We start from the raw sequence: 26789 nt of genomic DNA on the forward strand, positions 1-26789 counted from the left end.
CGCCTACAACACACGTCTGCCAAGATCTGACCATCACAACCACACACACACACACGGTAGATCTACATGTACATGTACAACGACAACTCAATGTAAAACCTGAAAACAGAACAAAAAAGTGCCTCACACGAGTCACGTAGCTACGTAGATCTACTACGCAGTTCTACGTAGCTCCACGCACATCGTACGACGATCTTGCACACTCGATTTGAAATAATTCAGAAGCCCGTGCAGATCATCCTATCCTACTCGTAGATCTACTCCTGATCCTGGCTTTTTTCGAAGTAGCATTACATCTATTGTAGCTGTATCCTGTATCGTCGAAAAAGAAAGACGAGGTAGACGATTGCGGTAGTAAAAGAACTGCCACAGTGCCAGGCTGTGCCAGCCAGTATTGCCATCAGTTCTAAACAAAGACTGTGAAGTGTGATGCCTGTATCTGTGGCGTGATTGTGCTTCACCCACTCACGTACTCGCTGGATCAACTATAGTATAGTATGATCCACTTGATTTGTTGAGGTCAGAGGATAGCACAAGTGAGTTTCCTAAGACCTACTAACTAGGTCATCGATGTCTTCGTATATCATGCCTAGTCCAATTGACTCAGAAAATTACTTCCACGAAGAAGAAGGAGCCATGGACTCGCCAAGTCAGCAGCGCCGAAGGTCGGGTTCATCATCTCAGAGGAAAAGTGGTGGTGTCGTTCGTGCTTTGCGTGAACTGGGAAAGAGACCATGGTTGCCCTCACCACTAGATGCTGCGACCAAATGGCTGACACCTTCATACGAGACCAAGAACGAGGACTTCAGACGTCTGTTCAAGTCTTTGCCACCCAATGCTATGCTCTTAGACGACTATTCTTGCGCACTACAGAGAGATATCCTAGTCCATGGTAGAATGTACGTGTCTCAGGATCACGTCAGCTTTTACGCCAATATTTTTGGATGGGAGACCATTGTTGTCATACCTCTGAAGCGGATTACCAGTGTGACACGCGAGAAGACTGCTCACGTGTTTCCAAATGCTATTCAGGTATGTATCTTGTTGTGTCGGTCCAAATTTTGCTGAGCTTTAGTGTGTGGAGAGTGAAAGGGATATGAGTTATGCATAATTATTTGAATTTTTGGATTTCATGTATCCTATTTGGACATGATTTAAATATCAAAGTGTCAAAGTGCAAGACCTGTTTAATTTAGATCCTGAACGATTGTAGTGGGTGGGAAGGTGCTGTACAACTTACGCACAGTGTATGGATCAGGGCCGGCGGAACCGGTCCGTTTGGTCCGGTTGTCACTGGACCAACTCTGGCTCAGGTCACCCCCTGGGATTCGTCTAAAACCGGGTAGAAAAAAATTCTGGATACACATGTATTATCGATCATGCATACCAGGGATGAATTTATCCGGTATCGCATCACAGTTTGCTATGCAAAATCGATCTACTGCTACTCAAAAATCACCGCGACTAGCAGAAAACTGCGATACATACAGGCTATCCATGCTTAGCTTGCGCCGTCAAGTAACAAAAACTGCTATGCAAAAAAATAACAGTAAATTCAACCCTGCATACGTACATGTACTCAGTATGTGCAATGCACTCATAGTAGGTCGTACATTGTACATTGATATCCATGCAAAATTATTTCCTGTAGTGGGCTCTGAAAACTTGTGAAAGGGCCAAATTCTGCTATTTCTGACCCGATTTTTCAAAAAAATGTCTGGCGCAGATCCCCGGACCCCCTCAAACCGGACCAACTTCGCCTGCTTTCTGGCGGGCCTGTGGATATATGGCCTGGTATGGTATTAAAAAAGTAGGGCTCAAGCGGTTAGTTTAACCGGTTGCAGACCGGTCACGAAGAATTAACGGTTAACCGATAAAGATAACGGGTACGCAGTAACTTTTCAGTAAAAAAAAAGTATCAGGTCGTTGCAAAGTATGCACTTTCGCAGGCTGTCGCACGCATACGCAATTTCTGGGCTGTCAACTCGGTCATATCTGGTCTCTTGGTGTGAGAGTATGTATGAATGAGCATGCAAGAGAATGTGCATGTGTGTGTTGTACTGAATAGGGTACATTTTTTTGAATGAGTATAGTCAAATATACGGTTAAAAAAGAGTCCGCAGGATTGCCGTGGCTTATAGGTTATAACCGTTAAACCGACCGTTAGCTTAGCAGTTAACCGTTAGGGGTAAAACCGTGACCATTTGAGCCCTATTAAAAAGCGTACACTGATTATGGATACGTATACTTCTTCGAAGTACGGGATAGTTGATTACTTGATTTATTTATTTTGTATGAAATGAATGATAATTATATTTTTAAATTCTGGATGTAGTGCATCCTTGAAATCAGCATCATTCAGAGTGTGTAAAAGCATCAGAAGTGTGCAACTGCTGAGCTAAATTGCAGCTTGGGTCTGCAACACCGAAAACAAAACGAAAAGGAGAAAAGAGTGCCAGTGCAAGGTGAGCTTTGTGATTCCCACATGTGCACGGCTTAGAGAGTGCGAACTGTGGGCCTCCGTCACAATTTGACTTTTTGCTGCCGCACACATTTACATCTTCAGTTGGCCAACCATGCTGCTTAGGGCCGGGTTCCACTGCGGCTCCGCTGCTCGTCTTTCGCGGCTTGAAACGTCATCATTACCATAGTGATCGCGGCTCGAGCTGGAGCAGCGAGGCCGCGGCTCACCGCGAGCTTTCGCTACAATTCTTGACCAAAAACTGCGAGCCGCGGTCGCGGCTCGACCTGTTTCCCGTACTTTGCATTGTTTTGTACGCCAGAATTTTAAAATTCAAATTTTAATTCGTTGCTCAGGCCAGAACACGAGGATTTTCTGATTTCGCGCGCGCGCGCGCGAGCGCGTATGCAGGTGAAACGTCATCAAAAAGTGTGGACCACGACCGCGGTACCGCGAGTGTCAGTGGAACCGCGCTGCTCCGCTGCATGCAGCCAAGTGCCGCGGAGCCGCAGTGGAACCCGGCCCTTACGTACTGTGAGCTGTCACTCGGCATCACTAACACAGTGTCATAGCCATGATGTATGGTATTGTGTTCGTGCATGCTCTTTGCATGCTCTGTGAGGTAGCAATTGTGTTCCATTGGATCCCCTGATCCTTACATAGCATGGTCTATTCCGTGATGGTCCAATTCCAAAGTGCAGACAGTGCATTTGGCGAAGCGACTTACAGGTATTGTTTACTGGTATGCCAAGACCCATCGTGTGTGTGTGTGTGTGTGTGTGTGTGTATGTGTGTGTGTGTGTGTGTGTGTGTGTGTGTGTGTGTGTGTGTGTGTGTGTGTGTGTGTGTGTGTGTGCATGCGTGTGTGTGTGTGTTCGGGTGGGTGTTTCAGATTTTACTCAGTGATGGTGTAGAAATCAATGGGACATTTTCCAGTGACCCGAAGCCTCATTCAAGCACTGGGGCTACTGGAGCCACTGCACCAGCACCAGTGGAAACGTCAGGGGAAACTGATCGCACAACTCGGCACAACAAGCTCTGGTTTACGTCTTTTGTTTCCCGTGACACGACACACACAGTTCTTATGAAGGTATAGCCTCTCTCTCATCCTGTCTCTCTTTCTCTCTCTCTCTCTCTCTCTCTCTCTCTCTCTCTCTCTCTCTCTCTCTCTCTCTCTCTCTCTCTCTCTCTCTCTCTCTCTCGTGCTATGTCTGTTTTATCTGCATGTATCATTGAATAGCCTTCTATCATCCAATGAACTCTGTCATTTTAGTACAATACAGTGATAGCATCTAAGATCATCCTGGTGTGTTTGTACCTTTTATTTCATGTGCCCAGGCCTGGCAAAATGTTCTTGTGGATAGTCCTCTTTCGCCTGTACAGCTGCGCAACTTTGCGTGTCGTTGCTGGGGAGAGAAGCCTGACGTTACACCAGCCATGGCGCGTGCCATCATGAGTGATGCATCGATCGTTGCGGGTGACACTGGCAGCGCTAGCACTGGCAGTGACTTCGCGTCATCCGGCAGTGTGTGCGGGGACGCTACGGTGGCAGCGGATACTGGTGACTTTGAACTAGTTCAACAATCCAGCGAGGCAAAAGACAAGCAAGAGAGTGTGGATATGGAGAGCTGTGAGCCAGTGGTGGAGGACACAATGCCTGAACCGGATGAGCCTGTACAGTGTGGCTGCACTGTTCACAAGGAGACTTATCTCAACCAGGTAGGCCTCATCATGATTGTAACTTCCACTAGTCCATAGACTACTACTGACTGAGCGGTGAAGTATAAAATCTGCTTCGGGCTCGACGCCCAGCTCCCTGAAGCCGTGTGTATGTTTGGGTGTGTGCCATCGTTGCGCAAAGATCATAGTGCTGTGTCAGAGGTTGGCTTCTGATGCGTCATCTCGTATATGTACACCTTGCACGGTATGCTGGAGTGATCGACTACCCCCACACATGTATCAATGTGCAGTTTACTATCGTCTGTAGTGATATTAATGCGACAATCTCTCCTCCTCCATGCGCTCTCAGCGTACACATGGCTACCCTCGACAACCATCACACACACACCAGTAATTCTGAATAACGAAGGGCTGCGGGCACTTCAAATATTGTTACTGATAATATTGCTTCTGACAGCTGTTTTCTCCACCAACGGCTCGTCAGAGAAGGTGATTCTGAATAGGATGTTGTAATTGACATGGCAAATATTTATATGGTATATCACGGGTGCAAAAAAACTAGGCAAGGTTAACACTGAGAAATTACAAGAAAATTCTCAACGCAGCTCACCGTGCCCAGGGTTCTGGAATAATATACTACGTACACTGCAGCATCTGTACAACTTACAGGGTGTCAACATGGTCATGGGCCATGCAAGTCCTCAGTGCCAAGTACCATTATTGTCTTCTTTTTTTTAATTAACCGGTCTCATAATCAAAGTGGCCGGCCTGTATGCCGTGTGTTTTGTGCAGACATTCAACTGCTCGGTAGATATCCTGTTTCAGCTTCTCTTTACCAACTCTGAATTCTACAAAGTGTTCTGCCGGGAGCACAAGACAATAGATCTTCGAATGCAGGAGTGGACACCTACTGATGGTGATGGCCAACGTCGTGAGGTAAGACTTGTTGCCACTTACAAAATTATCTCAACAATGTGTCATTCATTACAGCCTTTTGCTATATAGGGCATATGCTATATGGCACTGGCGTTGCATGGCCACTGTGTTTGTCCTTTCTACAAGCAGTATGTATCAATACAAGTGTTGGTGATGTAGTCACTGGTGACGTAGCACTGAAACAGAAATTAAACTTGTACTGTCTATCACTTCGGCAAATCTCTCTTTCTCTCTCTCTCTCTCTCTCTCTCTCTCTCTCTCTCTGCTACACCTCAGGTTACGTATACCTTAACGCTGAACAAGACGATGGGTCCGAAGTTCTCACCAACCACCGAGACGCAGCACTGCTTGGAAGGAAGTTCTCCTGGAAAGATGTATCGAGTAAGTTTGATGGTAAAGAGTTTGCCTAGTGTGCCCTGACATTGAATTTTTTGCCCTTTTTTGTTTTTATGTCTTGCTCCAGTCTGAAGGGCATGAATGAGAAAGGATGAAAGAGCGCTTTTTAGCAGCCATGTTCGTATGCTGCTGCTTACTGCCGCATGTATAACATTTCTCTTATTATTATTGTGCCTTTTGTGTGTAACATTTCTCTTATTAATTTCTGACCTATTTCTGCCTCTGTGTGCGTGTGTGCGTGTGTGTGTGTGTGTAGGTTGATGTTGAGGTGTGCAATGGTGGCATTCCATACGGCGACGTCTTCTGCACGGAGCATCGCTACTGTCTGACGTATCTCTCTCGGTTCCAGTCTCACTTGCACGTCGGAGCTGATATTCACTACCGGAAGTCTTGCTGGGGTCTTGTCAAGGTAATCAAGTTGGCTTTCTCATGAGGGCCATACTACATGTCTATGATCGGGCCGTGTTGTGACCTTCTATGGAGGAAGAAGTCACTGTATGACCAAGTATATTTCAGTACGTATTCTTCGAAGTAGAGGACAAGAAACAACTCTGGATCAGTTGCTACGCAGAGTGTCATGCATGCTCAGGCAACTGGTGATCACGTTAGTGAAGGCTGTGCACTCAGTACACAGAGCACTATTTCCTCAGCTGCTGCTGTTCTACGTCTCAGTGCATGCCGGACCCTGCGTAATGGAATTCCGAATATGGCGTTGCCTGCCGTGGCTTATACCCTTCAAACAACCTGCTGGGTGCTAGCTGTTTTGTCTCAGCATTGTGCATGTGGTGTGTGTGTGTGTGTGTGTGTGTGTGTGTGTGCTACTGTGCATCATACATGTGCATTGGGTGTGTGTAACTGTATAATTATCATACATGCATACAGGGTGTACGACGATCCCGAACAATCCCTTGAGGCTTGACCCTGCTCCGTCTGTCTATCTTGGTCACACTCTCTTTTTGATGTCCAGACATTCATTGAACGCCACTGCTTTCAAGGAATGGAGAGCTACTACAAGGACCTGGCAAACAGTCTGGACGAGGAATGCCTCAAGCTACCGACTCCGGCTGGTGTCAACTCGCATCGGCCATCTCGCTCGCCCAGTCTGTCTGGCAGCTTAGCATCGCTTCCCAGTGATAAAGCATCCTCTGCAAGTGTGCAACAAGACCAGGTTAGTTATCAGTGGTCTGCATGCTGTGACTGTCATTCGTGAAGTGCGCATTGCATCGGCAGCAAGCATTAGGTACTTGTCCCAATGCTAGTGATGATTTGTGTCTGCATGGGCGTTGTAGCTTGAAAAGTCGATTTTATGCATTTGCTTGTCTGAACTTTCAGGCATGTGCATGAAATGGCTTGGTACAAGCAAGCCTGTTGAAGAAGCCAACGCCAAAGTTGAAGGAGCAGAGTGCGAGTGTGGCTTATCCATAGCATAGCGTGAAAGCATTTCGGAATATTCCTGTTTGTGGTACTGGAGAACCATTCCGTCATGCCTACTAGTACTCCACCAGTGCTCGCGTTGATGTCTAATATTTGTGCAGCACATTGTGTCCTGCTTCGTGTCACATGTGTTCTCTCTGTCTTGTCTGTATGTGTGTGTTAACTCAGCTGAGTGAGAGCAGCACCCCTGCAGCTGACAATGTAAACGCTGTGTGTCGGTGCGGGGCTTCCATCTCATCTGGCAAGCGTTCCGGCAGCTCTCGTTCAACGAGCCCCGCTCAGTTGTCCTCCGCAGCCTCGGCACCAGCGTTATCCGAGCCCGTGTGGACGTTTTCAAACATCCTCATGGTTTGCCTGCTGGTTGCTCTCATCTTGAATATCCTACTTCTGCTTCGCCTCACCTTCCATACTCCGGTCATGTTAAACCAAGCACAATCGTTTGGCTCCGCTGAGGACGTCTTTGCAGCGCAGCTGGACCAGTGGAAGGCCGCTATGTTCCGGCGGCAGCAAGCACTTCAAACGTCGTTCGATGCATTTCCGCAGCTCTCACAGGGCGTAGCTGATTACCTCGTGCCCCCGTTGGAGGACAAATAGTGACGCAGGCTCATTGCGTCACTTCTTGTCATGTCTTGTGCGGTATGTGAAGATCGTCCACGTGTAGTTTCCATGCAGGTGCTTGGCTTTATAAACAGTTCTTGAGAATGTTCAGTGTTCTAACCTCTCTCTCTCTCTATCATTTCAGCTTCCTATATTGATCTCTTTTTTTAATTACATCAAAGCGTGCAGAATTTTCTCATTTTTATCCAACCAATGGTTGTCATGAAATCATTTACACTTGTCCACTTTCATACAAATTAGGCAGCCGTTCCCCCATTGCAACCTGGACCGTTTTGTCCTGTTTTGTTTCATTTTGACTTGATGTTGCATGCCATTGCACGAAACTTCTCACAAAATCACATCGCTTCACTAGCATCTGGCTTTGGCTTTTTATAGTCCATCGTCCATTACTGGCATTAGTCACCCGCCTCGCTACTGTGCTTAACCATTGCATTGCTCGCCAACGACACTTGCGGTCACTTTTCAACTTGTTTGTGTGTAGGCAACATGCAGCTGGCTTTGCTGTTACCTACTTTGTTTTATTATCGAAATGGTGATAGTCCTGGTGTTTTAAATGTTCTTTTCAGATTTAATCATCTCATTATTTTTTAATCACAACCTTGTCGAAGTCATTATCGGAACAAAGTGCTAATTTGCGCTTCTTCTTCTTCTCTTTTGATATCCATCCAATCGTTGTGTGTAGTGGCCAGTGATCTAGTTCTAGTTTGTATCCATATAGAATCTACTTCAGAATCAACTGAACCCTGTGACCTGTGATCAGTATGTGCCGAAGAAGGCTATTACCAAGTGAAGTAAAGAGTTTTCATGTACAGTACTGTAAATCAACTAATTAATAATTATTTTCGCTGGCGATTTAATTTCGCTGATTTCGCCGCTGGGTACCAACCGGCCAAAGTAAATCGCCGGCCAAAATTTGTCATAGAGGCAATTATTGAGCCATGGCTGCATGTGAGGGCAACAAATACCAATCGATTTCTTTTTTGAAAACCCAAATCGGCCAAAGTGAAATGATGGCCAAAAGTTTCATTTCGAGATCGGCCAAAGTTAGTTTCTCACTGGCCAAAATTTGTTGATTTACAGTACTCTGCTATTACATTAATAGTATCAAGAGTACATGAAAACCATGTACTCTTGATACTACTCGTAGTACCGGTAATACTTATTACTATACTATTATTGCAGGCCAGCAGGTTGAAGAGCAGGGAGTCGTAGATCTACGACTCCCTGTTGAAGAGCTTGTTTTGTTGCTACGAGTACTTTTATGACATCAAAGTGTAGACCTACTCCTGAATCATGAATGAGTCATGAGACGATACAGAATGATCAAAGTGACGTAGCTAGCTACATACGGTACGTAAAAAAATGAAGCTTTCCTGCAAAAACAATGTCAATAGGCTACAATGTAGTTTCAGATGTTTTACTTTTTTTAGCAAGAGAAATTTTGGTATTTTTGTGAAGAAACTGATAGATAGCCTTACTTCGAGTGCAAGCGACATGGCGGAAGAAGAACCTAGTGCAATGACCATTGGTGATTCGTCCCAGAGGGATGCTCTGGCGGAAGGGATACTGGGCTTGCTGAGGCCTGCAGTGGCCGAGATGGACACGCGAGTAGCAACAGTTCGCGAAAGCCAGCAGGAGCTAAGATCATACATTGATACTTTAGCTGAAGGTTAGCTGGACCCTGCAATATATGTTGCTGCTCAATGCCATGTCCACAATTATTATTTGGGCAGTTGGGCAAGTCGAAATCCAACAAATATTACCAGTGCATATTAACACTATAGTGACTATACCCATACATCTTCACGACACTTTCCAAACGGTCTCTGGGCTACACCAATCACTAAAAGGAAAAAAAGAGATACCAGTAATCTATAGAAAAGAAAAAAAGGACCAAGGAACTACAAGTTACGCTATAATGTCCGCTAACACCACCAGTTACTAAACAATCAGCTAAACAATCAGCTCATGCGATAACATTGCATTACACTGACCGACGGTACTGACGTTCTACAACTAACTGGCTGACAGCTCGTTATACATTATAGCATAACTTGTAGTTCCTTGGTCCTTTTTCTTTTCTATAAAAGAGACAATCATTCGAATTTTCAGGCAAGGCCCATCTTCAGGAGTGTTAATGCTCACAGCAATTTTACCACTGAAGTTTGATTTCAGCTTTACAATTACCGTACAGAAAAAAAAGAACAACAAAAATTCAAGGTTCGCATTAGACTCGGCTGGAGGCCGAGTTTTCCGCATCCATAGGAACGCCATCACCCTCTATGGATCAAGACACAGGAACGCCATCACCCTCTGTGGATCAAGGTGCAGATGCAGCTCCTAAAGCGGTGGGAGGTGAGTAGACCAGACCCACCACAAAGTGGTCAAAGACCGAAAATCCCATTCGCTGCATCAATAATTACAGAAATTGTGAAAAAAGGAGAAAGTGTTGTGTACAGTCGCAAGAATTTGCACGAAACTTCCAAGCGCCTTTCACTCCCGTTCGCGTTTACACTTGCCTTTTTGCAATTTGGTTCAATTGTCCAAGCAAATTGTTACATCTTAGCTGGTCCGGAAATATTTTGCATCATACGTTATTTCCTGTTCGTAGCTAACAAACAATGATGCAGGCCCAGCTGCACTGCAGTGTACAGTGCATCAATTTCTCAAGTTCCATGCTTCAGAATGTGTGCCATTTTGTGGGGTACTACAGTCCATTTCAAAACTATAGACGCGTACCTAGGCAAAAACCGTTATGCCAGCATCTATACCACATAAAATCTGTGATCACTTTGTGCATAAATTTTTCCAAATTGGGCGTCTGTTATCCAATCGTTTAGAAACTATAATGAGAGTAATTGTGGAGCGGTCCTGAGCAATATTCCGAAAACTATTCTCAAAACGTTCCAGCCAAATTTGAAATATTTCAAAAACCCTACGCGTCTATAGTTTTGAAATGCACTGTAGTATATCATCAAGAGTACATAACCCCCCAGAGTGTGCAACGCCTGATCCAGCTCTGCATAGGGTCTTGGTCGAGCGGAATCGGATCTTTGCGTCATAATACCGTACACATCTGAGGGGAACCCGGTGAGTCGCGGGTACTCTTGGATCAAAAACAATGGTGCCCTGCCTCGAGACCGGCCTTGCGCTGGTGTGGAGTGTACGCATGACATCAGAAGATCCGATTCCGCTCGACCAAGACCCTATGCAGAGCTGGATCGGCGTTGCACACTCTGGGGGGTTATGTACTCTTGATATCATGCCACATCCGTACTGCCGACTTTAAAACTTTAACTTTTTGTGAAAGTGTCATGGCCCGTACGTTTCTCGTTGGTTCTAGATATATGCCCATGTTCCACGCTCCACGTATCATAGTCTTGTACATGCCGCCAGGTTCTTGACCAAATAATCTCAAGAAATGAGACTACCCCACAGTTTTGGTCCTAGCCTCCATTCCTCACCATACACGCGATCACAACGCAAACAGGTTCAGGTATAAACCACTTTTATTGAATCAACACATATCAATGTAGTTGATTGTTCCAACTAGAAACACACGCTTCTTGCCGAACTTGACACTTGACTGACTCACGACTGCCATCGGGAGCACACGAGGAGCACGTCGCACCTTCCACTCGGCAAACCTGCAAGAAAGCACCACCCCCTGCTCAATACACAGTGTTTTGGGGGAATTCGCCCCTCATCACTGCTCTTCACTGCTTATCCCCTCTTTTGCTTATCTCTGATAACATGAGCCTCCCAAGTTGTTGGTTGGGTGGTCGTTGTTTCGCGTTTTTGAAGTGAGCTGTGGCCGTCCTGTGCCGTGGTCCTTCGTCCTTCGTCATCATCTTGCCACAGCTAACATTCTTAGTGAGCTGTGATGTTTAGTTTGTTTTCGTCTAGAGTGCGCTCACCTCCCCCTTTCTTAAGTTACTTCATAACTAACTTAGAACCTTCCAAGTTGGAAGGCTTGTGGTTTGCGCAAACCAGAGGTGATGCAGCTTAGCATCAGGTCGTTGAATATCAGTATCAGATTCACATCAGTCAGTTTTGTGCTAATTGTTTCCTGTGCCGGCTCTACCCGGTTTGAGTCTGAGGTACGGAATTTCTGTACATTGTGTGTGTGTGTGCGTGTGTGTGCATGTGTGTGTGTGTGTGTGTGCGTGTGTGTTTTGTCCTACATGTATTAGAACTGAAGCAGCTGTCTGCAATGCAAGCGTTACCTGTAGACCTCGAGCCGTATGTCAAAAAACTGGCGAACGCCAGGAGGCGCGTTGCACTTATCGTCAGTCTCATGCAGACAGTGCAGGTACGGAACATATTGTTGTGCACCCGTAGTACATGGTGTGTCGGCCATGGATACATGTGCATATGTGCACGCTTGTGTCCGTCAAGAATTCAGGGGGTTGTCATCCGTATCACACTGTCTGTATCGGACAATTTTCATACGGAATTTAAATTCTGTACGCTATGCCCGATGTCCTATTTTTTTCCGTATGAAAATGTCTCACTGTACTACAGCATCAGCACATAGTAGAAGTATCCTTGATTGCCAAGTGTATAAAATTTCCTGCTGTACAGTATCAAGTTTTGTCAGATGGGTTCACAATCCACGTGTACTAGTAGTTTGGATAACATGGCCGTTGAATGCTACTGTGCTACCTGTGTGCTAACGTTAGAGCATCTGGACAGTGAGTGCAAATGATTCTGCAGTTCCTAACAGTCATCACACCTGTATTCATTTGCTCCGGGTATGTCTTTTGCAGGACCGCCTTACCCGTGTCCAGCAGGGTGTTGCTAAGGAAACATCGCGTCGAAAAGCGCTCGCCGCAGTACAGCCTTCGTAACATCTTTTTGGCGTATTCTAAGTGAAGAATCTCCTTTTGCAAAGAACTACCCCTCCCCATTGTACAGATTTTGATTTTCTTCCCTTTCTTTGCACACGAGTAGTCTTGATGATTCACATTCCACAGTCAAAATCAACTGAGAACGTTTTGAACAAACATACTCATCAAAAATGAAATGAAACAGTATGAAACGCTATAAATATGCTGAAATCACGCTTCCTATTCAATTTATGAAACACATTGTGGCAGGCCATGCAGTTTTTCCACTAGCTTAAATCAATTCACTAAGGACAAGTAAATGTGGTATGTCATGCAGGCATGATCATATTGTACACGAAGCAAGACTACAAAATGGCCAAAACATGGCACATACACACACACACACACACACACACACACACACACACACACAACACACACACACACACACACACACACGTATGCTGACTTCTTCATTCCGTATTCCGCTTTTGTGTTACTTGCATAGCATTGATTTCTATCATACAATAGCAGGGTTGTGATAGCACTTCAAGTACCACCGTTAACCTGGCAGCGATTCGTGAGTTCAGTATGTACGGCATGGCGTGTTCACGGGTATTGTATGTGTCAGATGGCCATAATACACATGTACATCATGGTTTTCAGTGTGTGTGTGCGTGTGTGTGTGTGCGTGTGCGTGTGTGTGTGTGTGTGTGTGTGTGGCACCACATCAGCATGACTGTGCACTTATATAGACATTTCAACACAATGGCGATCGATATTGAGCTGCACCTCCGAAGCGCTCACTGGGATGCCTTCCACCAGTCTCGGTTCTGTGCTGCAGAAGTAGTGCTGTAAACAAAACAATCAGGTGAACACACACACACATACACATACACACACACACACACACACACACACACACACACACACATTGCTTGCACAGTGCGCTACTTCGTTTTTATTGCAGTTGGGCAAATTCGGTTTGGTCTGAGAATGTAAATTAGTAATTACTAATAGTCCATAGATGTGTGATTAGTAGCATCAAGAGTTCATAACCCCCAAGAGTGTGCAACTCCTGATCAGTCCCTGTATGGAAGCCCGCTCGGCGGAATTCCTTCATTGCGTCATTTTGGTGCAGTGCGATGAGTCACGCCGATGAATTCTTCTAAAATTTACAGTCAAACCAGGATGCTTCCCCAGGTCAAACTGCCTAAGCTGCGATTCTAGTCTGAGCCTCAAGAAGCAAAAGTGAAACAAAGCAAAGCACACGATCCGAGCACATATTTTTTCGATGCAATGGTGACTCTTCATCGCCTTCTTCTTTCACCAGTGCAGTCAGTCTCTTCAAGAACAATTTCTTCCCCAGGCCATCGGCATATTTCCGGTGCTTTCCTCGAAGATGATTTCAAATGGTTGAGGAACTTGAGAGAATACGTCGAAGGAGCATTTTTCGGCTGAGTTGCACAGCCATCAGAATGACTGTCCTCGACGGCAATGCAATATTTTTTAACAGCGTCCTCACTTCTTCCTGTCGCGATGTTCATGGATTCTTGGAGAAAGAGTTCAAGTTGTTTTTGAGAAAGTACGACTTGTACGTCCGAAATGTCTACGAAAAAAAGCTTCGAAAAGTCAAGGCTACAGCCTTGAGTTAGGAGCGGTTCAGGGTATAGTTTCCAGAAATCGCAAAGAACCCAAATTTACCTGGGATGACAAGCTGAGCATGACGTAATGTAGGAATTTCGCCGAGCGCTGGGTCTATGCCCGTTGCACACTCTTGGGGGTTATGAACTCTTGGTAGCATCAGTGGCTGCCATTGTGTTGGTGGAAACTTGTTGGAGTTTTACTTGGATCCTTTTGAAATTGGTACAAATACACGACCTCATTGAGCCTATGCTAGGGATTGAGTTCATGTTTGCCTCTCGGGTGCAATGCTTGAATGCTTTTCTTTCTGTTCATCATCATTAATTTTTATGCGGTCAATAAAAACACGCTTCCAACAGTAGCATCACATTGAACCACTAATTTCAAGAAGGAGTTCATGGTGATGTGTCCCTGGTGGTCATTGGAAAGCCCAAGATGGCAAACTTTGCTTGGGCCCTTTCCCCCGGCCACGGCTTTGTTTCTTTCCGGCTCCCAAGAGCATCATGTTGGCGGCAAGGTATGAGTGTGAAACCCGGCCCTACAAAGAACAGCAGTGACTCTGGCAGCCTGTCTTGTCACCGGCTGACTGGGGTCTCCAGCCTCCTGGGTGCTGGGCACGATGCAGCATTGCCCTACATGCTGTCATGCGATTGCCATGACTCATACATAATGGTATTGGCAGACAAAGATACAGACTCTGGTACGTTTGAAATGGATTGCCCAATCTCCGCTGTAATGTATACAGTATGCAAAACTTACCCATCTGCTGCTCCAGACAATGCTTTGATGTCGCTGTGCAGTGACTTGGGTGGCGTCATGCTGCGCCGCGTGTCACGGCTCAGATAATAATTCGTGTGTATCCTTGTCGCCTCACCAGGTTTGGGGTTGCATGGTGGGTAGTCCCTGCACGTACCACGGAAGAAATGGAAAGCGAAGAAAGCTCACCATCAGGTCAACAGCAGCCAAAAATGCAACTACAAGTGAAAACCTCTTGTCAGGCTCTTGACATGTTGAGCAATATAGCTACGGTATTTCACCGAAGTTACAAGTCACACTTGATTATAAGTCGCAACCCCATTTTCAGGTCTGAACCAAATTGTTTCAATACGTTCACATCAGTAGGAAGGCACACTCGGTTGTAAGTCGGCACTCCCTTCTTTCCTCTTGAAGGTTAGTGTAAAAAGGTGCGACTTACATTCGGGGGAAATACGGCGGAATGTTTATGTTTTCTCCACGGAATGCAATGACAAAAGGATTTCCAGGATTTCCAGCACACAGGTCACATTGCAATTATCTACTGAGTTTAAGCACATGATGTAGCTGGCTTGCATGTGACATGCTTGGACTTGAGCGCATACGTCTTCTATCTTGTCTCTTGCTGCACCCTGCATGCCGTGTCCACGGGTTCTTCGTGTGTTACACGCGACACGTGTTTCTTCGTTGTAGCCTTGTCTCGTGACAGGGCTCTATACTTGTACATTCAGGATGCAGTTCACCCACTTCCAGTCTGTCCAACCTTGCCACCACTCCAAAGCAGGACACCCACCGTATTATGTATACAAAGGCAATTGTGTCCCATGTAAATGTATACAAACGTTTCGGTCCAAAGCAGGACGGTTGGACAGCCTGCACTTCTGATTTCATGCATTCGGTGCATAGCGCCAAGAGTACACAAGCCAGACTTCGCATCTCCGGGAGAATGAAACAAAGGCAACCTTTTCTGTTTATGTCGTAGTGACGCACGGCTATGCTGCATCTCATACCAGTTCACATGGTCATTCTACTGTATCACCAAGGTAACTTCTGTTGCACAAATGCTACACAATCTACATCTGGTTTATGGCACTTTATGCACCCTTGATAGTGCACCACTAAATACAGGTACAGTAACCGCGCTTCATGCTGTCCAGTTGTTCGTTTGATTTGAAATCCAAAGTTTTTTTGCATGTGGAGCAATTATTTATTGTCTCCACTTGAGCTTTCCCGCCACACTGAGCGCCACGTTGGCTATAGTCTATAGGAAGATACGTGTTGTACATGTACCCGGCTGTAAATCCAATAGGTGCAAGAATGATACAGTTGCAAATGACAACCAAAAGATCCCACTATGCTGCAAGCAACCCATGACAACCGAGTGCGGCTTAGTATCCGTTGCCTACACACTTACACACACCACTGTTCACAGAAAATCTGCCATACACCCCATTCCTCAGTTTTCATGCACTACAGTCTGCATGCTTGTTGGTGATTATTTGCACTTGCTCATTTTAATTGTTTACTCCCACAACTACGCCACAAGTTTTGAATGCATCTCATTCCAGATCGTTCATCGTATACAGTCAACTTCGTTTATAACGACATTCGGCGGGGCATCAAAAAAGTGTCCTTTTTCGCGAAGTGTCCTTATACCCGAAGTCTCATTATTATGTATTACAGTTGGATGGAACTTTGCTCTGGGCATGGAAATTCTGTCGTTATTCGCGAATTGTCGTTATATCCGCAGTCGTTATTAGCGAAGTTTACTGTATGTATGTGTCCTATCCGGTCTCCATGAACGCATGCGTGGGGCAGGGGATAGAGCCGACATAAACCGTTTTATATGTCCTACTAGCAGCACCCCCGCCAGCGTTGCCTGGCCGAATGTGGCATGCGGGTGAAGCAATTCGCAAGTACATGAACAGCACACGTGCTCAGCACGTGGTGGTGGCCAGACCGCTGAAGTCCTGGTGAGGGAGGTTCTTCATCGTTGGAAGGAGAAGGAGGGACGTCTGTTACGCCTTCGGGAGGCTGGTCAGGGTTGTCCATCACCTGGTGGCGGATGAAGCGGCTCAAAAAATTCATAAACTTACGAACAAAAGTGCGATGCGCTCTTCACTGCAGATCAGATGCAGAGTGCAGTCAGTGCAGATCTTTTGTATCCTTTTGTTGCAGATGTTTCTATTTGCAGAGAACGGTTCACGTGGTCCGCAGCGCTTGTGCGGCTGCTAGTGCTACCTATGCCTATGGCCTAGGCTAGGTGGCTACATGATTCGCACGCTTCGCGTGCTCAGTGCTTCTGCGCGCGGCTGCTACTGCTAGTGCTACTCGTAGAGATCTACTGATCGTGTCTGCTAAATAAGTATAAGCGCTACCACCGTACCTACACTGTTCGCACGCTTCGCGTGCTCAGCACGTGGTGGTGGCTACACGATTCGAACGCTTCGCGTGCTCAGTGCAACTAGTGCTTCTGTGGCTGCTTCCGCTAGCTACACGATTCGCACGCTTCGCGTGCTCAGTGCTTCTGCGGCCGCTAGCTACACTGTGCTACACTGTTCGCACGCTTCGCGTGCTCAGGGCAGCGTGACACAAAAACACACGTCACGGCCTCACAGGTGCCTCTTCTTTATAAGGAGCGTGACACACACACACACACACACACACAGACACACGTCACAGGTGCCTCTCTTTTATAAGTAAAGATGTATACAGCCGCACGAGAGAGAGATTTTGGTAGTTGAGTAAAACATAATCATACATGTGCCTAGCACACATACACACATGCACACAAACATACACACGGAGCACACACACGTGCACACACGGAGCACACACGCATGCACACACGGAGCACACGCGCGTGCACACACGGAGCACAATCACGTTTGAAAGTCACTGCATACATACCTGGGCATAACGCCATAACCCGGGTATCTTTGTCCAATATCCAAGTCTTTCTGCAAAAGAACAATGTTCCCATTTGCAAAAGAAAACTCCAGCTCAGTTCTGCCTACAATGCTACTGTCATGTAGCTCGGAAGAGGAGTAGGTTACAGGCGAATGCTCTAAACCTGTTCATGAAGCTTACCCCGCTAAATATTTGTAGAATCCTGCGGGTGATTCTCAAATAGTATCCAGGGGGCACAGCTAGTTTGCCTGGCGCCATACCTCAGTGTTGGCAGTGTCACCTAGGTCGCTCCTTCGCCTTTGAATTATTTGATGTCGACTCGACAAGCTTTGATTGTGTGCACAATAAAGTCTATGCGGAATCTTCTACCCCGGCAAAAGAACTCGCAGAGGATACCATCTGATCTATGAGCTATAACAGTGTTTCTACGTGGTGTTTGATATGCTAAACTCCTCTCTCACCAGCCGTGATCAGGACAAAGTTTTGTAGCTCAGCAAACTATTCCTTGGTAAAGTCGCTTGGACTTGGTAATACTAATAGCAGCTACTGCATGTATGACGGTTTCCCGTTCGAGCTTCGTTTTGATTTTCTCTTTTTTTGTTGTTGCAAAAGTCAGTTCGATATTAATTTTCAGTGTTTAGCGCCGTGTTTCTGCGCCGTGTACGAGACCACTCGCGTGTATGTACCGCGGTCAGTGCATGCAGTGACGTGCAAGTGAGTTGTGTATCTAGCTCGCTAGCGCGGGCCATACACGATAATCGATGCAGAACGCAAGATGTGCCTGACATTTTTTCTTCATTTTTAGCACAGGAAAGAAACCAAAAAACGTCAGACTCAAGAGGCAAAGGCTGGTGAGTCTGCACTTCATGATAATTCAGACTTCATTGGAGACTAGGTTGTTGGTACTTTTTTTTAGCTTCAAACAGTGTCCGTGTTCGTGACAAGTGGAGGAGAAGGGATAACACCTCCATCTCAGAATGAAACGACGAGGTTAGAATGAGTAGATTTGTGCCAGTGAAGTTGCTTACTGTCTGTATTAGTAGTATTAAAATTTGCAATTGCAGTCGTTGGTGGTGGCTCTGAGTATCTAGATCGTCCACCTCACATTGAATTCTAGCTGGAATATATTTGCATTGCCTTGCCCTGATTTGCAGTTGCTGTAGCCCAGGCGAAACGCAAGATTGCGAAACAGAAAGCAAAGGCGAAAGAAACCCAGCGCAGAGAGTAAGTGTCGAACACTCCCAACAGCTACCGTGATGTGCCTCTTGATGGACTTTCATTGCAGCCCTTTGCAAAAATAATTGGAATAGTTGTTTCGAATACTCGATTTGTTTTGTGACTTGTTTTTTTTGTATGCCTTGCCCTGTACCTGTATTCTTGTGTCACATCGTACTGTCCCTACATGTAATCGTGAAAACTCCTGACCAGCTGGTATATTTCCAGATGGCGTCCAATCCATTGATTTTCAAATAAACAAAACTGTTTTGCCGCTATCTGATCTGAGTATTTGGCCAAGTTTGGTCCCTTTTTACACGCATGCACGTGGGCACAGTCACAATGTAGCTTCCCTCCAAGCCTTCTGACCGAGTTCTGTCCTGTTTCTTCGATGGTGGTCAGCGTGAGAAGTCTAACGTTTTAGACTTCCGGTGACTGATACTGGTGATAGTATTGTTCTTTTGTGGTCTGGTCAGCAAAAAAATGTGCGGTGAACTGAATGCTTAGCATGTATGGGCTAGCTCGAAGTGAAAATCCCTACTGGGATCTTCTTCCTGTGGTTGCAGGGACTAATTTACTTCAAAAAAATTGCATAGCAATAATTGCTACACACCTCGATGTTTGCATAGCAACGCAACAATTTTGCATAGCAGTTTTTTTCCGTCGACAATGCAGTCTTCAGTGCACTTCCACTTATACCGTCAACAAACGCCATGCTGCCTCAAACCACGAAGCGAGGACGCCTTCTCCCTGCACATCTTGCAAAATATCTTGGTCACAGCTCCACCACTCGACTCTGCGCGAATCCATTCTTTTTTGGGATCAAATTCAGCAATCCACTTGTCCACAGTACCTTGCTTCACAGACATGCCGGCAGTGAAGAGGCTTCATCAATAAGGCTAGCAGAATTTTACAAAGATAAGTCCTGAACGGTCGAGACGCCTACTGCTAGTGAAGCAACGCGGTCTAAATCTCAAAAGCAGGTGAAGTACTTGTCGACACTCGCCTCGTGCTTCCTGGGCTGCACTTCAAGTAAATATTAGTTAGTTTCCAAGTGCACGTGCTGCGGTGCGCGTGCGGAGATAGTGTGACATATGGCCATGGACCATGGTCCCGCGGCCCGCGCGCGTGCGTATGGTGTAAAATCTACCTGCAGTGCAGGCTGGACAACCACACACACACAGTCTAATCTAGTCACAGTGCATGGCGCGCCATCTCGTGGCGCCAAACCAGCCACACACACTGTAAAGCTACACATGTGCATGCGCTACGCGTGCACTACAAGTCTATGTCCAGGGCCATACTTAGCTGTATGTTGTGTCGCAGTTTACCGCGACTCACTACGAACTTCGAATCGCAGACACTGTGTTTTGCGTCGCAAATTGCGATGCGATACCGGTTAAATTAGTCCCTGGGTTGTACTGTATTGGACACCACGGCTTTGTCTGGTCGACGATGGTAGTCATGGTACACACATTGAATGTGCTCTGCGCAGTACTAATAAGAGCTTTGTATGCGGCCACCTGTAGTATGTAGAGTGGTTGGTGGGTTGCGTGCGCACGCGTGCGTGTGTGTGAACACGTATTGCACACATGTTGTGTACCGGTAACTGAATATTCGCCGGTGGTTGGTCTTATCCTGTGACTGCTGTTCACATGTTTTTCCCACCCAGAGAGCGGATGAATTCTACACCTGCTGACGACGAGGACTACTCCTCTTCGGACGAAAGTCAGGAGGATGAAAGCGACTACTGCAAAGGTATTATGAATGCAGGGAAAGCAGTCATATGAATGCCAGCTTGCTATCAAATGCTTGTGTAACGTGGACGTCAACGTGCTGATCACCTTGAACTGTTTCTTAGGCAGCTTTCCGTATTGGCAGTGAAAACTGTCAAGACGACCACTCTGGTGTAGTAAGGCGATAAGCTAGCGTAGAGGACCACTGGAGCCAGGGCGAATTGGTGTTGTTACCAGTCACTTGACCTTGGATGAGGAGATCCCCGAGTGCAACGACCTTATTCTGGGGTCCCGTGAACTGAACACTTGCCGTGGACGGGCTTTGCTGTGCAGGTTTGAGCTGTTAAGCTCTAAATGTAGGAAACGTCAGCTCAATCGCTGGGCGACGTTTGTGAGAAACGCGGTATCTTGTATAGGAGTATCTATATACTAGTAGTAGTATAGAAAGGTGACACACCTTCGGGTACCCTTGGGTCGCTGGCTTCTTCATTTTATGTATGCACCCACTAGTCCAGTACAGCTGTATTTGACAATTATTTTTGTACAGCAGCATGTACTATGATCGGGTACATGAGCTGTGTCATTTGCACACCGGCTTATAAATGGCCATTGGTAGTGGTCGCCTTTTTTCTATGGTAAGTAAGAGGAGAGCAATTCTTTACTGTATGCTGGGCCAGTACTGTGCATAGCTAGCATGCGCTTGCAAGTAGTTGTGCAGTCATCCAGTCTTGCTGGATTGCTTGCCACTTCGCTGCATGTTATAATTATGTCCTAGCTATTCCGAATTTGATCCTAGAGGGTGGTGGCGTTCCCACGGCGGATGCGGAAAACTCGGCTTTCAGCCGAGTCTCACGCGAACCGTGAAATTTATTTATTTATTCCGAATCCTGCCTCCACTGGCTGCTTACAGTAGCTGCTTGGTACTACGCGTGCAGTGGGTACACCGCCATGGAGGGTGTTCTCTGGGTTGCTTTGGAATGAGTTACATGTATATGCAGTGGGGGAGTTTAGGAGAGCCCCGACACAAGCAAAACACATATTCTTTGATTGTTGGTATACTACTAACCGGTTTCACTGTTTTTTAACAGATCATCAGAGTGTAATGAAAAAGTAATCAAAGTAACACAATTTATACTGGAAAGGCGGTTACCCGCAAATGTAACTATAGAGGTTATGCGATAATGTCAAATCCGCCATATATGGGAGCCAGTTGGGGTGGCAAAATGCCCAAACCGGGTACAGAAACCCCTTATATAGAAGAATTTGGGGTCGCAAACGTACTATATGACGTGTATCGCATAACCTCTATACTATAGTACAAGTGGGCCACCAAAAAGCTAGGGGCCCCAAGTGCGCGGGGGGGGGGGGGGGGGGGGTCCTATGCTATGACTTGTACATGTAGTAGAAAATGTGTATGTGTAATTGGAATTTCTCAGAAATCTACAACTGTGTACATGCCATGCAAAACGTTGTATTATGCCAAAAATGGATAATTTTGTTGTATTATGCCAAGAATGGATAATCATGTTTGTCTGGCTAGTTGCATGCAAGTTAAATAGTACAAATGGTACGAATTATTTGTACAAGTCAATATTTGGTAGTGACAACTAATTTGTTGGCACTACCAAAATGTTTCACACCAGTGTTGCCCTGCAGTCACCTGCCTGCTTCGGTTTATATATAAACGGCAGTGTCCCACTGGTGAAAAAAATACATGTCCCTACGTGCTTACACATATGTGTGTGTGTGCGCGTGTGTGTGCGCGTTGATTGCAAAAGACGGTTGTCGAGGCCACAGAACTTGCAACGCCATGCCTAATTCTGTTTACTTTCGATTTCTCTCTCTTTTCTTGGCGTGTCCCACTTCTGGGTGTGTCATTGCCCGATAGGGTAGCTGTACATAGTAGTAGTAGTAGTAGCAATAGGGTGTTGATCTGTGTGTGTATGTGTATTGCTCTGTGTGTGCATTGCTCTGTGTGTGCATTGCTCTGTGTGTGCATTGCTCTGTGTGTGCATTGCCCTGTGTGTGCATTGCTGGCGTACGTAGGTGGGTATCATCCTGTGCAGATCAGCGACATGTACAATGAGCGTTACGTTGTCGTTCGCAAGCTCGGCTGGGGTCACTTTTCCACCGTTTGGCTCGCTTGGGATGTCCGGTTAGTCAATGCACCTCCCATGTACTGTATGTGTGTAGGCGCATAATTATGGTTGTTCATCTGTATCATTGACATTGCACCTCCCATGTACTGTATGTGTGCGCCTACACACATAAGGCCTAAACAAAAAATAGGCTTGTTTCCGGTCGGCAACCCCTCAAAAAGGAGACTCGGTCGGCCGGAATGAAACTTTTTTTGGATACTTTTTTTTTGGTTCCTCAATCGTTGTGGTATTGATGGACAAGAGCACCTACACATGTACATTGTCATGGCAAGGATCAATGTCAAAGTTGACTGACTCACTGTTCTTGTACAGCATGGGGTGTATTCCTGTTTTCGTACATTCTGAGAAATCAAGCAAACAGTTCGAGTCCTTCCAGCTCTGTTTATCTAGCTCGTATCGACCCCGGAGGTTTTCGAGCCGACAGCTGAGAATCTCTGCTACCTTGTAGGTGTTTCGATTCTGGAATTCGGTTGAGATATGACTGAGTTATGACTCGTTGAGTGCACTTGCACACATGGCATTGCCACCGTTTGTATACATTTGGGACCAAAAAAAGTTTCAGAATTTGGGAAAAAGTGGCCTGGTCGGGCGACCGGAAACAAGGTCATTATTTGTTTTGGCCTAATTATTATGATTGTTCATCTGTATCATTGCAGTGCTATACAAGCATTCCGACAGTGACCCTGTGTAGGTGACAGTTTTCATGTAATGTCATTGTCACTCTTAGTATAGAGCAGAGGGACACGGTGCTGGTGCTGGGTATGACGAGCCAGACCAGTCTCCACAGTATTTTGTTAGCACTGTAGTGTGTTGTTGTTTGGAAGACGGAATGCCATGACGTTGTAGCAGAGTAACACTAACACAGCCTGGCTGTGTAACCCGATACGGAGTAACACCTGTGGTCATGATAACATAACTCCTTTATCATCTCCTTGTTTGGGAGTACATGAAGCCTTGTTCTGACACCCTACTCTAAACACAGAGTTTGTTAGTATTATTCAGATAGTAAAAAAGGAGAAGGACCAAATGTTACGAGTTATGACTAACTGTCCACCAATGTACCCAGATCCTTTTTTACCATAATTAACCCTTTACCTTCTGACCATAATTCCCAGGCAGTTCCACATGCGATATTTCTCACCTCATTCTGAGAATATCTTTGGTTATAATTAACCGATTTTCACACTCTTGGGCATTCTGGAAAGCTCTCCACGAGCTGCGTACAATGAGCTCAAACTGGACACTACTGAGATCACATATCCAACGCCAGGGTGCTTCAAATACTCCCCATCGCTGGGTATCCAAAAAAATTCTCTCCTCTTCAGCCATTTCTCACTCCTTCATCGTAAACATTTCAAATTTGTTGTCCTGGGTTTCTTTTTATGCTGCCCACGCGCTCAAAACATGCACAGGTGACTCAGCATGTCAGGAGAGGGAAAATCCCCAGCTCAAGGCCAGTCACTCAGAAAAAAATCGACTTTTGCCGTGGCTGAAATGTCGAGCGCGATATCTCTGGATTGCGGCATCGCAGCTCTTCGCCGATTGTTGCAACGAACAGCTGGGCTCTTCGGCTTCTTCCTACATATTTAGGTTTTGAGATTCCGTCAAGAATTGATCGAGTTACGAATGTTTTAGTGCATGCATGTCCATCGACCAAATTCTGTCGATTCATGTACACACAGAAGGTAAAGGGTTAAATTGGCTCACCATCCGTATGCAGATAGTGTTCTCTGTTCTTTTATTGACCGCGAATCACCCAGTGGTAGTTCTACATTTCTACTCTTGGTGTCCTCAGTCTCATTAGTACTGCTCCTATCAATATTAGCAGGAGTACATAACCCCCCAGAGTGCACAACGCCTGATCCAGCTCTGCATAGGGTCTTGGTCGAGCGGAATCGGATCTTTGCGTCATAATACCGTACACATCTGAGGGGAACCCGGGGAGTCGCGGGTACTCTTGGATCAAAAACAATGGTGCCCTGCCTCGAGACCGGCCTTGCGCTGGTGTGGAGTGTACGCATGACATCAGAAGATCCGATTCCGCTCGACCAAGACCCTATGCAGAGCTGGATCGGTGTTGCACACTCTGGGGGGTTATGTACTCTTGATATTAGTATAAGGGCTATACTGTCGTGAATTCTGATGCTTTAAGTTTGATGTTCTGCCACAGAGGGAAAACCCACGTTGCCATCAAGGTTGTAAAAAGTGATGAACGGTATACCGAAGCAGCTGCTGACGAAATTCAGCTTCTTGAGAAGGTAAGTGAGCTTGCCACACTGCAACTACTCTGCTGCTTATCTGGCCAGTTTGCATTCAGGTTTGTTGCTTGTTGCCACAAGTAAGTAGGCAACATTTTCTTGGGGTGGAGCCCATTGCACATTGTAATTTGTAGCCTCCAGGCGCTACTGTGATTGTAGCAAACCACTGGGTATTGTCTGCTTTGCTATCGGCCCGTGCAGGTGCGTAGTCTGAAGGGAGCGCAGTCGTCCGAATATGTCATGCAGATGACTGATTCCTTCCGGCTCTTTGGGCCGAACGGAACCCGTATCCATTCTTAGCTTACTCACTGCAGTCTGCGCTGCCATTGGCTTGTTTTTTGCCAAACCTCTACTAGTGATCCTGTGTATGTGTGTGTGCATGCGTGTGTGTGTGTGTGTGTGTGTGTGTGTGTGTGTGTGTGTGTGTGTGTGTGTGTGTGTGTGTGTGTGTGTGTGTGTGTGTGTGTACTGTGCATGTGCAGTGCGTGCGTTCATGTGTCCGCGTTGGCTTTTTTGTGCTTCAAAGCCGTGTGTACATGACTGTATAGTTAAATACATGTAGCTGGCTTTCTGTTCATATTGGCATATGCATGTATGGGAAAATAATATATAAATGCACAAAAATATTTTGGTCAAATTCCTTGACACTATGACATCACCTAGATTATTGCATGGTCTTTGAGGTACTCGGTAACAATCTACTAAAGCTAATATCACGTCATGAATACCAGGGTCTGCCCATTATCTGTGTCAAGCGCATTATCAAGCAGGTAAGCTTTTCGGTCTGCTGCCCCTCGTCTTACTTGATGCTGTTTGGTGCAGTTGTGTGAGTAAGCGATATCTGTGAATCTGCTCGTGCATTGTTGTGTTTGAAGTGGTGCAGTGCGGTGTATTGCAACAATTTGGAAATGGCAGGTACATCAGAGAGTGCTGGCCTGGCTCAGATACAGCTTTGCACTATTTGCTATTCTGTGTCGGCCCCACTACGTCTTTTGTTTGCTGCAACGTGAGAACATATTGCACAACACCATGTGTCTAGCTTTGTGTTCTTACTGCTTAAGCCGCTGTTGTTGGTTTTCTCTGCAGTCAACCTTTTGGTCTATAAAATGTGGTCTTTCTTTTCGTATTTGATGTTTTCTTGTCTTGGTGTCATTGTCTTTTTTAGGTGCTTCTTGGCCTCGAGTTTTTACATGATAAATGTCACATCATACATACAGACATAAAGCCAGAGAACGTTCTGCTTTGCGTTGACCGCAAGCATGTTCAAACCTTAGCGAAGCTCCCGCTGAATCGTCGGTCAGATGGTAAGCTATGTGTCCTGCTGTCTGTTGTTACTTCACGTGAATTTTACTGCAGGCACACGTGTGTGCACACACATACACACGTGCGTGCATTCACGCACACTTGTACTTGTTCACTGTCAGGAACTGTTTTAAAGGTGTCCCGGGGGGGGGGGAGACATTCGACATCAAGGTATCACCTTCTCTCCACTGTCCTGCGTACTTGTGTTCATATTGCTTATTTATACTCATGCCAAGTGTACGTAACCAATTGTGCCGTGGGTGAGCTTATCACGGCTTGCGATAGGAGTTGCTCGCTCTTGGTTATGTACTCTTGCTAATGCCTATTGCATCGTCTTTGTTGTGTCATCAGTTTGCTGGTGCTTTCCCTCCTTTTGCCCCTTCTCTTCCTTCTGGATGCTGCTTTGAGTACCTGTGGGTTTTTTGCAATGGACCATGTCTGCTATTAGCAGGTTTGCC

At 46.0% G+C, this 26789-nt stretch overlaps 4 protein-coding genes across 4 annotated transcripts in view; 3 read left to right on the top strand and 1 right to left on the bottom strand.

Moving 5' to 3' along the window:
* The first annotated feature begins 223 nt into the window (after positions 1–223).
* LOC135815266 (protein Aster-B-like) lies at positions 224–8249 on the top strand. Its single transcript, XM_065328542.1, has 8 exons — positions 224–1032; positions 3354–3551; positions 3800–4180; positions 4934–5077; positions 5354–5458; positions 5730–5882; positions 6441–6641; positions 7076–8249. Exons 1-8 carry the CDS (start codon positions 571–573, stop codon positions 7499–7501), a joined length of 2070 nt encoding a protein of 689 aa, XP_065184614.1. The 5' UTR covers positions 224–570; the 3' UTR covers positions 7502–8249.
* A 668-nt stretch (positions 8250–8917) lies between these two features.
* LOC135815267 (SNARE-associated protein Snapin-like) lies at positions 8918–12920 on the top strand. Its single transcript, XM_065328543.1, has 3 exons — positions 8918–9194; positions 11719–11837; positions 12295–12920. The coding sequence occupies exons 1-3, from the start codon at positions 9020–9022 to the stop codon at positions 12373–12375; spliced, it is 375 nt and encodes a 124-aa protein (XP_065184615.1). The 5' UTR covers positions 8918–9019; the 3' UTR covers positions 12376–12920.
* On the bottom strand, positions 12508–18187 carry LOC135815268 (NADH dehydrogenase [ubiquinone] 1 alpha subcomplex subunit 7-like). Its single transcript, XM_065328544.1, has 4 exons — positions 17842–18187; positions 17662–17711; positions 14758–14901; positions 12508–13206 (listed from the first exon to the last, which is right to left on the bottom strand). Exons 1-4 carry the CDS (start codon positions 17917–17919, stop codon positions 13158–13160), a joined length of 321 nt encoding a protein of 106 aa, XP_065184616.1. The 5' UTR covers positions 17920–18187; the 3' UTR covers positions 12508–13157.
* Positions 18188–20555: 2368 nt separating this feature from the next.
* The window catches only part of LOC135813479 (SRSF protein kinase 1-like), a 9464-nt gene continuing 3230 nt past the window's right edge, over positions 20556–26789 (top strand). Inside the window, exons 1-6 of the mRNA XM_065326572.1 lie at positions 20556–20634; positions 22659–22767; positions 24942–25029; positions 25231–25315; positions 25693–25799; positions 26195–26333. Coding sequence (XP_065182644.1) covers positions 20556–20634; positions 22659–22767; positions 24942–25029; positions 25231–25315; positions 25693–25799; positions 26195–26333 — 607 coding nt within the window. The remainder of the gene's footprint in view (positions 20635–22658; positions 22768–24941; positions 25030–25230; positions 25316–25692; positions 25800–26194; positions 26334–26789) is intronic.

The sequence above is a fragment of the Sycon ciliatum genome, chromosome 4 (genome assembly GCF_964019385.1).
Source record: "Sycon ciliatum chromosome 4, ocSycCili1.1, whole genome shotgun sequence".
Classification (NCBI taxonomy): Eukaryota; Metazoa; Porifera; class Calcarea; order Leucosolenida; family Sycettidae; genus Sycon; species Sycon ciliatum.